This window comes from Jatropha curcas, chromosome 8 (genome assembly GCF_041381405.1).
Source record: "Jatropha curcas cultivar XTBG-Jc1 chromosome 8, XTBG_Jcur_1.0, whole genome shotgun sequence".
Lineage (NCBI taxonomy): Eukaryota > Viridiplantae > Streptophyta > Magnoliopsida > Malpighiales > Euphorbiaceae > Jatropha > Jatropha curcas.
In genome coordinates, this window is record NC_143158.1 from 919107 (window position 1) to 931994 (window position 12888).

The following is a 12888-nucleotide window of genomic DNA, read 5'->3' on the forward strand; positions in this document are numbered from 1 at the left end:
GCATTTGGACAACGAGGATGAATTTGACGAAATTATGGAGGACTTTAGTAGGATTAAGGTGGATTTGATAGAATCATATTATTATTAGTTATTTTGAGAGAAGTAAAATGAGAATGAACAAAAGGGAAGGGAAAGAGAAATAGACAATTGACAAAAGGGTATTTTAAAAAATAGATGGGTAAAGTAGTTAATTTTGGTATAATATATGTACTAAGTGCATAATTTTCCTTTTTAAATAGGCAAAATTATTTCAATCGGCTTCAACCGCGCGTGGAAGATAAGAGTTCAATTTTATAAATTTCCACTGTACGGACAGATGTGTCATGCATTAGGCGACAATTTTGAACCACCAGAAGAGGACTTTGTCTCGTTAATTTGTCCACACGTCAACCAGAGTTTTACAAGCGCTGAACAAAGTGGACCCTTTGCAGTTACTACCACTCGCCACGGGTTATTGAATTTGCACGCCCCCTCACAATATTACTCCTTTTGGGATAAAGTATGTAGTAATAGAATTCAATCATTGGCAGTTACATTAATTGAAGTTTAATGATTTTAGTTATTGATAATGATAAGAGCAATACGATGAAGATGATTTAGTGCTTAATATCGACGTCACATTTAAGAATTATTATATATATATAATACGAAATATTATATATAAATATTTATAATATTAAGTAAATGTATAATATTAACGGAGTTAAGTGACTCATTGATAAAATAATAAATTTGCTCGTGAAAATTGTAAAGGCAAATATAATTTATAAGAATTTAAAATTTTATATGAGAACTCAAAAATTTAAAATTTAATTGAAATAATAAATTTTAAAATATTGTATTGTTCAAAATTTAAACTCTAAAATTTTTTTTTGATAAATTTTAATGTTATATTACAAACACTCAGGTTTGAAAACTAAAAATTTAAATGATATATTGGTATTAAAAAATTTAAATGAAAAGGAAAAAAAAAATGTTCATGTTGTAATCCTAAACTAGTGTCTAATTAGTAAGAGGGAGTTAATTCTATTTTCTAACAAAAATGTCGCGCACAAAATCTCATATGCGAGTTCTGAAAAGAGAGTGTCATGCACTTGCTTAACAGGAGCGTAAGGACGCACCAAAACCGTCACTGTCTTCTTTTTACAAAGCGAAAACACCTGTCGTCCAATCTTTTCTCCATGGGACCCATTAATAACATTTATAAGTACATTGATCTATCACTTACTCGCTGCGACTTATATGATAAGCCGAATGACTTATACATTGAGAACGCCGCCTCCGTTATAAATTTGCTTTCTTCGAAGGACAAGCAGGAGCATCTCCTAGGGAAGAGCAGAGTTTTCAGAGAGAGTAGTACTAGCAGTAGTAGAGAGAGAGAGAGAGAGAGAGAGAGAGAGAAAGAGGGAAAGGCAGTGAAGAAAATTTAATTGTTCTGTTTCTGAAAGAGAACCCTCTGTAAGTAAGCTGTGTTTTTCTTTTCACCTCTTCGGTCTTACCAAATGACTCACTTTCTTCTATTTTTATTTTCTGTTGCCTACTTTAGAGTATCTTCAATTTTAATGGGTTAAAGCTACTTTACTGTTTCTGATCTGTGAAGAACCCTAATTTCCTCTTACTTTCTTAGCTGATTTTCACTTTTAAAGGATTAGCAATAATCTTATCGATGAAATGTTTCTTTTCTTTTTCTTTTTTTTTTTTAATTCGTGCGGGTTTCACTTTGCTATAGATTTTATTTTATTTTTTTTAAAAGTTAGAAAATTTTCCTAAGTATGCTGCGTCTCTGTCTTTCTGACAAATTAAATGGACGGCCTTTGCTGTTTCTTTGTCTGTTTCTTCTTCTTCTTTGTTTTTGTTTTATGTAGAAATCAATATACACATGTAAAATTGTTCTTTTTTTTTTTTTTTCTTTTCTTCCTTCTTGTTGTTGATAGTATTTGGGTATCGGGGGTTACACAGACAAATAAAGACTGGCAGCTGTGATGACGTCTTCACTCAGTAGAGACCTCATCTTTCTAATTTTGCAGTTTCTTGATGAAGAAAAGTTCAAAGAAACTGTTCACAAGTAAATTTTATCACCATTTTTATATGCATGCATAACTTTTTGGTTTGTAAATTCTTTGATTCTAATTAATTTCTTGGGTGACATTATATATTTTGTTTAATTCTCGGCTAGGCTCGAGCAAGAATCAGGATTGTTCTTTAATATGAAGTACTTTGAAGAGCTTGTTATGAATGGCAACTGGGACGAGGTCGAAAAGTATCTCTCTGGGTTTACCAGAGTGGATGATAACCGCTATTCTATGAAGATATTTTTCGAAATTCGAAAGCAAAAGTACCTTGAGGCATTAGATAAGTAAGTTTTATCAATTCATTAACTTTTTTTTTTAGGGTTCATTACTTCTGATGCAAGTGCTTACTTAAGATCACATAATTGACCAGGTTTGATCGAGCCAAAGCTGTAGATATCCTCATTAAGGATTTGAAGGTGTTTTCCTCTTTCAATGAAGATTTGTTCAAAGAGATCACTCAGCTCCTCACATTGGATAATTTCAGGTATGTACGTTCTGTGTGATGTTTAAGGCTCTTCACTTTAAGGTGGTGATTGTTATGTGCTTAGGTCACACTGCAGGGAAAATGATCAACTCTCAAGTTACAGAGACGCAAAAACAGCTAGAACTATTATGCTGATTGAGCTCAAGAAGCTTATTGAGTCTAATCCTCTTTTCCGCGATAAAGTACAGTTTCCTAACATAAAAGGCTCAAGGTTGCGGATGCTTATCAACCAAAGGTAAAGTAGGCTTTTAAAGAACAGGAAATAACTTTTCTTGTATTTTTAAATGGCTATTTTTGTTCAACTGAATAAGAGGCTTGTATAATATAATTTTTAAGTTTGCTTTCTTGGTTTTATTCTTAGTAATATCTTTAGGAATTCTGATTAGCCATGAAGAATTGACTGATCTTGGCATCTAATATTACAGCTTAAATTGGCAACATTCCCTTTGTGGAAATCCAAGGCAAAATCCTGATATACGAACTCTTTTTGCGGATCACAATTGTAGGAATTCCAATGACGCATATGTCCATCTTGCTTCAAGCAATCAGCTTGTAGGTTCTGCTCCAAAAACTGAAGGTTTCCTTCAAATGGTTGTAAATGGGGTACACTGCTGATTTGACTTTATTTCTATCATATTCTCTTTGCGATCAAAATTTCTGAGGCTACTGTCTCTTCTCTTTTCTGCATCAGCCATATCAACCCACATCAGCACCAGTACAAACTCCATTTACCACATGGATATCTAATCCCTCAACTGCTACTCATCCAGTAGTTTCTGGAGCTGCATTAAATTTTGGCAGTCTAAATCCAGGTATTCTCCCCTCTCCCCCCCCCCCCCCCCCCCCCCCCCCCCCGGGGGTAAACACATACATACACACCGGTAGATGCTGTTACTTTTCTAAAAAGTTATAATTTTTATGATCATTAAACTGTCGGGTATAGCTACAATGTCAAAAGGTCTTGGGGATTCTGATGCTTCCAGACCAAGGATATCTGGCGTTTCAGATAGGGTAAGTTTAACTCTTAACTAAATCAGAACATGATCCCATTATCCGGATTTCTTGCTTTTCTTAATAGATTTTCTGTACCTGTTATATTGTTTGCAGATAATGTTACCAGGAAATAATTCTGGTCAAAATCATCATGGCTTCGCTTTTAACATAATTGAAGAATTGCCCAAGACTGTGGCACGTACATTAAACCAGGGCTCTGTTCCCACAAGCATGGATTTTCATCCTGCTCAACAAACTCTACTTCTCGGTTAGTCCTGATAAGGTTTTTCTTAGCACTAAAGGTTAACGTCCTTTTTTTTTTTGCCTGTCAAGCTTCTCATTGAGTTGATCTTTATTTGTGATTTTTAGTTGGAACCAGCATTGGGGACATTAGCTTGTGGGAAGTTAGTTCTAGGGAGAAGCTGGTCTCCAAAAATTTTCAGGTATGGGATATTGAAGCAAGTTCAATGATACTGAAGGTATGATCTTTTTTGATATAGAAGACAGAGTTTTGATAGTTAATTATTTCATAAGAAGAATCTGAATTATTTAATTGGTCCTGGTCAAATTCAGGCATCTATAATCAAAGATCCATGTGTTTCTGTGAAATGCGTGTTATGGAGTCCTGATGGTTCATTATTTGGTAAGATTCAAAACAGAGACAAAAGAAACATCTGGTAGTCTTTCATATTTAAATTGCAACAAATAAAATATAAGCATCTCATTATTTGAACAGGAGTTGCACATTCGAAGCATATATTGCAGTTATACACCTATTGTGGTGGACAAGATATTAGACATCATTTGGAGGTAAACTTTGTAGACAATGTTCCCTCTATTTACAACACGCATCAATCTGTTTATAAAGCATTCATTGTCGTAATTTCTAGATTGATGCTCACATTGGAAGTATAAATGATCTAGCCTTCTGCAATCCCAAGCAACTTGCTGTCATTACTTGTGGTGATGACAAGGCCATCAAGGTTAGAGAATTATGAGAGTGCCAGTAATATTTCTAGTCATAGGAACTTAATCTCATGACATGGTAATTTGCTAAATTTCAGGTTTGGGATTTGACTACTGGTGCAAAACTTTTTACATTTGAAGGTCATGATGCTCCTGTACATTCTATCTGCCCTCACTCTAGAGATAATGTTCATGTAAGAACTTAGTAATTCTTTAGTTTTGCTGCCATTGCACACTCAGTGAACTATATCTAATGTTTTATCTGGCTGTTCCTCAGTTTATCTTTTCAACATCTGTCGATGGAAAAATTAAGGCATGGTTATATGACTCTTTGGGATCCAGGGTTGATTATGATGCTCCTGGTCACTCATGCACTGCAATGTCCTATACTGCTGATGGAAAGAGGTTAGTCACTAGACTTGCAATACAATTGTATCTAAATCTTGTATATTTCAAAGACAAGGTACAGAACTTCAATGTCTTGATTAAATCCATTTTAGGCTATTTTCATGTGGGACAAGTCAAAAGGGAGAGTCGCACTTGGTAGAATGGAATGAAAATGAAGGTTCCATAAAAAGAACATATCAAGGATTTCATAAACGTTCTTTAGGTGTTGTTCAATTTGATACTACCAAGAACAGGTTCTTGGCTGTTGGTGATGATTACTCAATCAAATTTTGGGATATGGATAATCCCAATATTTTGACAACCATCGATGCTGAAGGAGGCTTACCAGTAAGCTCTCTTATTCTCAAACCACAACATTATGTTTAATGAAAAGAAAGGAAAAAGACAGAAAGAGAGAGAGAGAGGGAGAGAACTCAACTTATGCAGTTTTGTGTTCTTTACTTGAAGGCAAGTCCACGAATTCGATTCAACAAGGAAGGCACATTATTGGCAGTTTCTGCAAATGATAATAAAATCAAGATCTTGGCAACTATAGATGGGCTACGTTTGATGCATACATTTGAAGGCCATTCTCTCATGGCTTCGAGACTTGGAATTGCATATGACACATTAACAAAGGTCAGTGATGCAGTCCTCCCTATCTTATTATTATTATTATTATTATTATTATTATTGTTAAGAATGTCCACAAGATTGGGATTAAAGCTTAATTATTGTTTCTTGTTGTTGATAATAAGAATGTTCACCAATGGACTACTGCCACTCTTTAACTTAAAAAAAGAGAACCTGAGTTTCTTGGACAGTCTTCAGGATATAAAAATTTCCTAATTTTTTAAATATTTTTACTCGAAATATCTTGATGGTGGTTTCTGTATGGGAAGTTGTGAAGCAGGAACTAATACTGTGTGTTTGTATCCTAGAATGGTGATGCTAGAAACTTAGAAGATGCAAAATCAAGATTACCTGAAGAACCAAACCCATCAAAAACATGGAAACTGGTTGAGATTAATGATCCTTCTTGGCTTCGGTCGTTGAGGCTCTCAGCCCGTGTTAAAACAGATAAGGTAGGAGAGTAATACTCTACATGATTGGTCATGAATTTTGTGTTGATGCCTCATTATTTCCTGCTGATATGAAAAGTGAAATCAATTTCTCATAGCTCCATAATCTTAATCACTGCAGATTGCAAGGTTGATCTACACAAATTCGGGCACAGCCATCTTGGCACTAGCACTCAATGGCATTCATCTACTATGGAAGTGGCCACGACTAGACCATAATTTGAGTGGGAAGGTATAAGATCCCTTGTGATAAAATGATCCCATTTAACTACAATCAAGTACTTATCTTAAAAGAAAAAATTAATTGATAATTTTTTTGACTCAACGTTACATGGTCTAGGCCACCACCAAGGTTTCCCCTCAATTGTTGCATCCGGCTTCTGGCATATTAATGACAAATGATCTAACAGATGCTAAGCCTGAAGAGGCTGTACCTTGCTTTGCTTTGTCTAAGAATGATTCCTACATTATGTCAGCATCTGGAGGCAAAATTTCCTTGTTCAATACTATGACATTTAAGGTAGGTTTAAGAATATAAATTGTTTAATTTTTATCTTGAAAAAAAATGGACCGCCTCATTTTGGCTAATCATTTATGATTTCCATTTGGGCAATTGCAGACAATGACAACATTCATGTCTCCACCACCTGCTGCAACATATCTTGCTTTCCACCCTCAAGATAACAATATAATTGCAGTAGGCATGGGCGATTCTACAATACATATATACAACGTTCGCATGGATGAAGTATGTTACAATGTCGGATGGTGATTCCTATGATCCTAAATAAACAAAGAACCCAGAATTTAAGATCATTTTCTTTCTCACTGTAGGTCAAAACCAAGCTTAAGGGACACTCTAAGAGAATCAGTGGACTTGCATTCTCCAGTGTGCTGAATATGCTCATTTCCTGCGGTGCAGATGCTCAGGTTAATATTATCTGTTATCTTTTACAGCAAGAAAATTGGGAGATGTGAATTCTTCTGAGGATCTTTTTAGTATCTCATCTGCCATTATACTTGTTTAGTTACAACATGAAATATTTTTTATTTTGCACAGATTATCGTATGGAGTTCTGATAAATGGGAAAAACAGAAGAATACTTTTGTGAAAATTCCAGCTGGGAGGACACCTGCAGGAATGTCAAACACCCAAGTTCAGATTCACCTAGACCAGATCCACTTACTTGTAGTACATGAAACTCAGCTTGCCATATATGAAACAACAAAACTTGAATGCACAAAGCAGGTAGTCTAATTTCATCAAATTTGCATATTCCCTACTTACTACACAAAAACGTTTTAGCTAAAATTCTTAGCAGCTTAAGTTGGGTAATTGACAACAACTTAACTAACTTCCGTTTTATTCGCATTTAAATTCTTGGAACATTTTTGTTTCATTTACTTCCAGTGGACAATTGGAGAATTTGCAGCACCAATCTCCCACGCAACTTTCTCATGCGATAGCCAGCTAGTATACAGTAGCTTCCTGGATGGAATTCTACGCATATTTAGCGCATCAAATCTTGAAGTTCAATGTCAAATTAATCCTTGTGCATACCTTCCACCAGATATCAGGTACTTAATCATGACGTCTCCATTTCCGAAACTCGTTTAAAATTCCATTATAATATATTAAAAATTCGGAACAAAGAAAGAAATGGAAAAACAAAAAAATTGTATGAATTCACAAAAACTTTGTGGATAGGAACTAGTTATTTATTTCCATGTCATGATTTTGCTGCAGGTCTACAGTATACCCACTTGTGATAGCAGCACATCCTCAAGAAGCTAACCAGTTCGCTATAGGGCTAGCGGATGGGAATGTTATGGTCTTTGAGCCTCTTGAATCTGGTGGTAAATGGACTGTGTCTTCTCCTATTGAGAATGGGACAACAAGCAACGCTCCTCCTGTCCAGCCAATCATTGCCCTTGATAAACCTCAACAACCTGGAATGAACGAAGTCTAGTTGCTATTTAAATGTCAGCTTGTACATTTTAATAGTAATTAGGTTAGGCTTTTCTTTCGCTGGATGAATTTTACATACATGTAGGCTAAACTTTGAGTTTAATTTTATAGTTTTATAGATGAATCTGAGTACCAATTTGCCAAAGTCCACACTCTGGTTGTTGCAAGTAATTAAAAGGATTAAAAAAGGATCCATTTTTTAAGAAAATTAAGTACAAAATTACAGTGATTTTATACATAAATCAAACAAAGGATATAACAAACATAAAGCAACACTAAGAACAAGCAATCTCAGAGTAAATAGGCTGGAAAGGATATATTTGATCCCAAGCATAAGTGAAATTGAAGGTATGAAATCCATAAAGTGGCTGTTTCTTGTTAATGCGACACGTATCATCCTCTGCTCTGGCCACCATAGATGGGTCAATTTTCTTTACAGTCTGAAAGCCATTGCAGACCAATTTGATATTCCATTGAGTACATATACAATCATTAAAGATTGTCACTTTCCATTCCTCCTTGTTTCCCACTTTTCCTCCCGTTTTAGACTGGAAAACTTTTAGATCAGTTAGTGGGTAGCATTGCCCATTCCCTGCATGGAGAGGTCACTAATCACTAATTAATAAAATAAATCAAACACAAAATTAAATTAAATTGCTTACCTTGGCCAATGAGAGTGAGAAAGAAAACTGCAGAAATGAAATGGAGGATAGTTGCCATTGGCGAGTAATCTAGATTCTACTGTGGTTTGTGACTTGTGAGGAGTAACTGTCATAAACCTGAATTTTATAATGCCTGTGGAGATTTCCAGCAGGTTTGGAGTATGTGGTTAAAAAATAGGGAGGTACAGGTGATCAATCGTTTGGCAGATAGTGGACCAGTTAACTATCCACGTGTCTAACTTTCGATAGTGCCATCTCCCATTTATTTATATGTTTAAAAAAGACTTGTCTGCATACTTTCCGGCATTCACGTGCATGTGAAGAATGAAAAGTGATTTGTTGCTAAAGAGGATCCTAATCATAATCCCGACGCTTAATATGAAAATAATGTTGCATTTAGTTTTAAAACTGCAGTGTTAATTACGAAGTTATACATTAATAGAAATATTTGATTGGGTAATGTATTTTACAGCAAATAATAATGAATTTATAATGTCGTTCACGGAAGAAGGAAAAAGATTCTAACGTTCTATGTTATTTCGACGGCTGTTATTCAACTACTTTGTGCCGCTGCTGTGCTGTCTTCCTTTCGGTGGGATAATTTGATGTGAAAAGCCCAATAAGTAAATATCAGAAATAATACAAATCTCAAACCCAAATACAAAAGGCCCATTGAATCTGTCCTGGAAAATAACAACTCGTCGTCTATGTGGGCAGTGTAATTCGATCCAAGAGCCCATAAATCAATTTACCGAGATGTTGCGACGTCGTTTCATCCAGGACTATGATTCTTGCTTATAAGGAGAAAAATGTAGAAGGAAACTGATCGATCTCTCCACACAATTACTTTTTCAAGTTCAACATCATTAACAAACAAAACCAAATAAGTAATTTACACAATAAAATAATAAAAATTATTAATTTGTTTGCTAATAGAGAAAGAGACCCAATTAGGCAATTTGTTATTTAGTCTCATCCATTCTTTTCCATTTGTTCCTAATTGTTATATCCTACTTGCCATTTGTCTTCTTCAACCTGCCCTGTTTTGTGATATTAATATAGGTTTAAAAGAGAATCTCAATAATTTTGAAACAATTAGAAAAACAATTTTTATGTTTATATTCTATAATCCTTTCCAAGTTGAAACAGTGAGCACTTAGAGTAGAACATATCCATACCCAGTAACCACCTAAAGGCTAAAGTAGAGATTAGAGAACCTCCCATGAATTATTATGCAGCTGTGCCTACCTTGCTTCTTTCCTTCATTTATTCTATTTTAGTGAGTTTTTCAACTGAAAATAAGAGATGGTGATCAAAGGTTTCAAAGAAATAATTTTTATTATATATGCAATGCATGGATATAAAAGTAAACATTGAGGGCTAAAGCAATTATTTAATTAGGGTATGTGAAACATACCATATTTCTTATATTGAGATGGGTTTTGGTGGAGGTTTATCTACAAATAATTTAGAAATTGCATGAAAAATCTAATAATTAATTCAGAATCTACTAACTAACACTTTTTATAAAAGAAAATCAGCTTTAACCCACCAATCCTTGACCAAAATAATGCTAATAATTTTGTCAGCACTAGTCCTTAATTAGTTTTATTTCTGATATTCGTCATTTAATTGATTACTTTTATCAGGAAAACAAAGATAACCAAACATCACCAGAAAGATTCTGAATTTATTGACTTATATCTCTGTAACACACACACAGAGAGAAAAAAAAAAAAAAAAAATTATCTTCAGACAGTAATAGTCCCTTTTATTTAACAACTCCACATTGCATGGCAATGGCATCCTTACAAACAGATATAGAGACAAGTGAAAAACAGAGCACTCTGTTTTATCTAATGGGCTCTGTTTTCGGTCTCTTGTTTATGTTTGTGTGTCTTTGGCTTTCCTTGGTGCATAAAAATTCAGTCTTTGCAGCTTCAAAGAGCGTAGATGGTACTGTTTTTATCAATGGAAGAGATTCAATTGGAGAAACTGACGAGGATTTTATCTGTGCTACTTTAGACTGGTGGCCTCCTGATAAATGTGACTATGGAACTTGCAGTTGGGGCAAAGCTTCTTTACTCAATGTAGTAAGTTTGCTACAACTAACGGTTCATAATGTGTGGGAATTAGGAAGGAAGAGATACGGTGGTCGGTGGGATAGCCGCCGATTGTAGGTGGTTAAAAAAGAAAACCAGTCTTCATAGGAATTAAGATATGGTTTGAGATTGATCTCTATTTTTTTTTTTTTTCTCTGTTTGTAGGATCTCTCAAACCCAATATTGGTAAACGCCGTCAGAGGTAAGAATCATTTTTAACACTAAAGTTGTGCACAGCCATAGACAAAGCCTTGACATAAATTTTGATCAAGTTGCAGCTTTTTCCCCTCTGAAAATTAGAATGGGAGGCACCTTACAAGATAAAGTCACATATGAGACGAAAGGTGAACCATGTCCTTCATTTATCAAGAGTAATTCAGATATGTTTGGCTTCTCGCAAGGCTGCTTGCCTATGACTCGCTGGGACCAACTCAACTCTTTCTTCAAACAAGCTGGGTAACTACAGTCCTCCTTCCGTTTTTTTTAAGTTATTTACTATTTTCGAAGAAACCAGTACGTATTCAAATATACTGTTCTTGCTTTACTGGTCTTTGGTCTAATATTAGAATCAGAGCGTCTAATTTCAATGTTTGAATTCAGAGCCGCTGTTATTTTTGGGTTAAATGCACTAAAGGGTAGGACTATAGCTTCTAATGGTTCTGCTGTTGGAGCTTGGGATCCAAGAAATGCTGAATCTCTTATACGATACACTGTCAATAAGGGCTATAAAATTCATGGATGGGAGCTAGGTATGAAATGTTCAAACACGATGATGCTTATAATTTGTGCATTGAATTCGTTATTTGGAAGACGTTGCTGCTTTTCAGGAAACGAACTGAGTGGAAATGGAGTTGGAACCAAAGTTGCAGCAGATCAATATGCATCTGATGTAAACAGTCTGCAAAAAATAGTGCAAACTATTTATGCAGGTTATGCAAATAAGCCACTAGTCCTAGCACCGGGAGGGTTTTTTGATGCAAATTGGTTTGCAGAGTTCACACATAAAACTCCTAATAAATCTCTTCAAGTAGTAACCCAACACATCTATAACTTAGGCCCAGGTACAAGAAATCATAAATATGCCACTTTCCCATACTTGTTTGCTCAAATTTCCAACGAAATTTACATAAAATCACTCGAACAGGTGTTGCTACTGACCTTATCGACAAGATTTTAGATCCTTCCTATCTCGATGGAGGTGCTCAGCCATATAGCAGTCTTGAAGGGATTTTGAAGAGTTCAGGTACAGAAGCAGTTGCTTGGGTGGGAGAGGCAGGAGGTGCTTACAACAGTGGACGTAATCTTGTCACAAACGCCTTTGTTTTCAGTTTCTGGTAATCTTTAGTCTGAGATGTTTTCTGCAGTATATTTCGTTTACTCATGTTCAAAATCTAGACATGGATCAAACAGGTATTTGGACCAACTGGGAATGGCATCATCGTATAATACAAAAACATACTGCAGACAGTCATTGATTGGTGGAAACTATGGCCTACTCAATACCGATACCTATGTCCCAAATCCTGATTACTACAGGTAAGGTAAATGCTTTTAACTTCAAAAATACCTGACTAGACAAAAGGGTAGAACTTGAGCTGTTATGTTTCCAGCGCTCTTCTTTGGCACCGATTGATGGGAAGAAATGCCTTGTCGACAAGTTTCTCTGGGACAAATAAAATACGGGCTTATGCTCACTGCTCCAAAGCAACTGTTAGTAAACCCTAAAAACTTTGATTTGGCAGTTCAAAGTGGTCTTTTATTCACTCATTGGACTTTCTTTATCTCAGCAAGGTATCACATTACTCTTAATCAATCTAGACGGCAACAATACAGTGCAAGTCCGTGTTTCAACTGAAACTGTCGCAGCGAATGGGATAATGCCAGAATACCAAAATGGAGGAAGATCAAAATTTTCTAGAATGTCTGGAAGTACTAAAGTTGATAAACATACAAGAGATGAATATCATTTAACAGCCGAGGATGGCAATTTACACAGCCAAACAGTGCTTTTGAATGGTAAAATACTTGCTTTAAATTTATCTGGTGCTATCCCTCCCTTGGAGCCAATAAAAGCTAGTCTGTCCAGTCCAATAACTGTTGCTCCTTTCTCTATTGTATTTGCTCGGATTGCTAATATAACAGTTCCTGTCTGCGTATAAAGTGAGTTCATC

At 35.4% G+C, this 12888-nt stretch overlaps 3 protein-coding genes across 11 annotated transcripts; 2 read left to right on the forward strand and 1 right to left on the reverse strand.

The window, feature by feature from the left end:
* The first annotated feature begins 1299 nt into the window (after positions 1-1299).
* On the forward strand, positions 1300-8098 carry LOC105637609 (topless-related protein 1). Of its 9 annotated transcripts, none has more exons than XM_020680900.2 (25): positions 1300-1458; positions 1935-2065; positions 2177-2356; positions 2443-2556; positions 2621-2791; positions 2982-3159; positions 3248-3368; positions 3500-3567; positions 3664-3817; positions 3919-4028; positions 4123-4192; positions 4286-4359; positions 4440-4532; positions 4614-4709; positions 4793-4920; positions 5016-5250; positions 5371-5541; positions 5844-5987; positions 6106-6216; positions 6325-6504; positions 6604-6732; positions 6819-6914; positions 7045-7233; positions 7396-7562; positions 7732-8098. In XM_020680900.2, the coding sequence occupies exons 2-25, from the start codon at positions 1983-1985 to the stop codon at positions 7952-7954; spliced, it is 3285 nt and encodes a 1094-aa protein (XP_020536559.1). In that variant the 5' UTR covers positions 1300-1458; positions 1935-1982; the 3' UTR covers positions 7955-8098. The 9 variants fall into 9 exon arrangements, with proteins under 9 accessions (XP_020536559.1, XP_020536560.1, XP_089581351.1 ...); XM_020680901.2 differs by having other exon boundaries at positions 3919-3992; XM_089725225.1 differs by having other exon boundaries at positions 2982-3147.
* A 26-nt stretch (positions 8099-8124) lies between these two features.
* On the reverse strand, positions 8125-8775 carry LOC105637607 (TPD1 protein homolog 1). Its single transcript, XM_012221118.4, has 2 exons — positions 8616-8775; positions 8125-8545 (listed from the first exon to the last, which is right to left on the reverse strand). The coding sequence occupies exons 1-2, from the start codon at positions 8671-8673 to the stop codon at positions 8229-8231; spliced, it is 375 nt and encodes a 124-aa protein (XP_012076508.1). The 5' UTR covers positions 8674-8775; the 3' UTR covers positions 8125-8228.
* Positions 8776-10271: 1496 nt separating this feature from the next.
* Positions 10272-12876, forward strand: LOC105637606 (heparanase-like protein 3). The gene is made up of 9 exons (XM_012221117.4): positions 10272-10708; positions 10883-10919; positions 10996-11173; positions 11318-11466; positions 11545-11778; positions 11862-12051; positions 12128-12253; positions 12328-12427; positions 12505-12876. The coding sequence occupies exons 1-9, from the start codon at positions 10409-10411 to the stop codon at positions 12874-12876; spliced, it is 1686 nt and encodes a 561-aa protein (XP_012076507.2). The 5' UTR covers positions 10272-10408.
* The last annotated feature ends 12 nt before the right edge of the window (positions 12877-12888 follow it).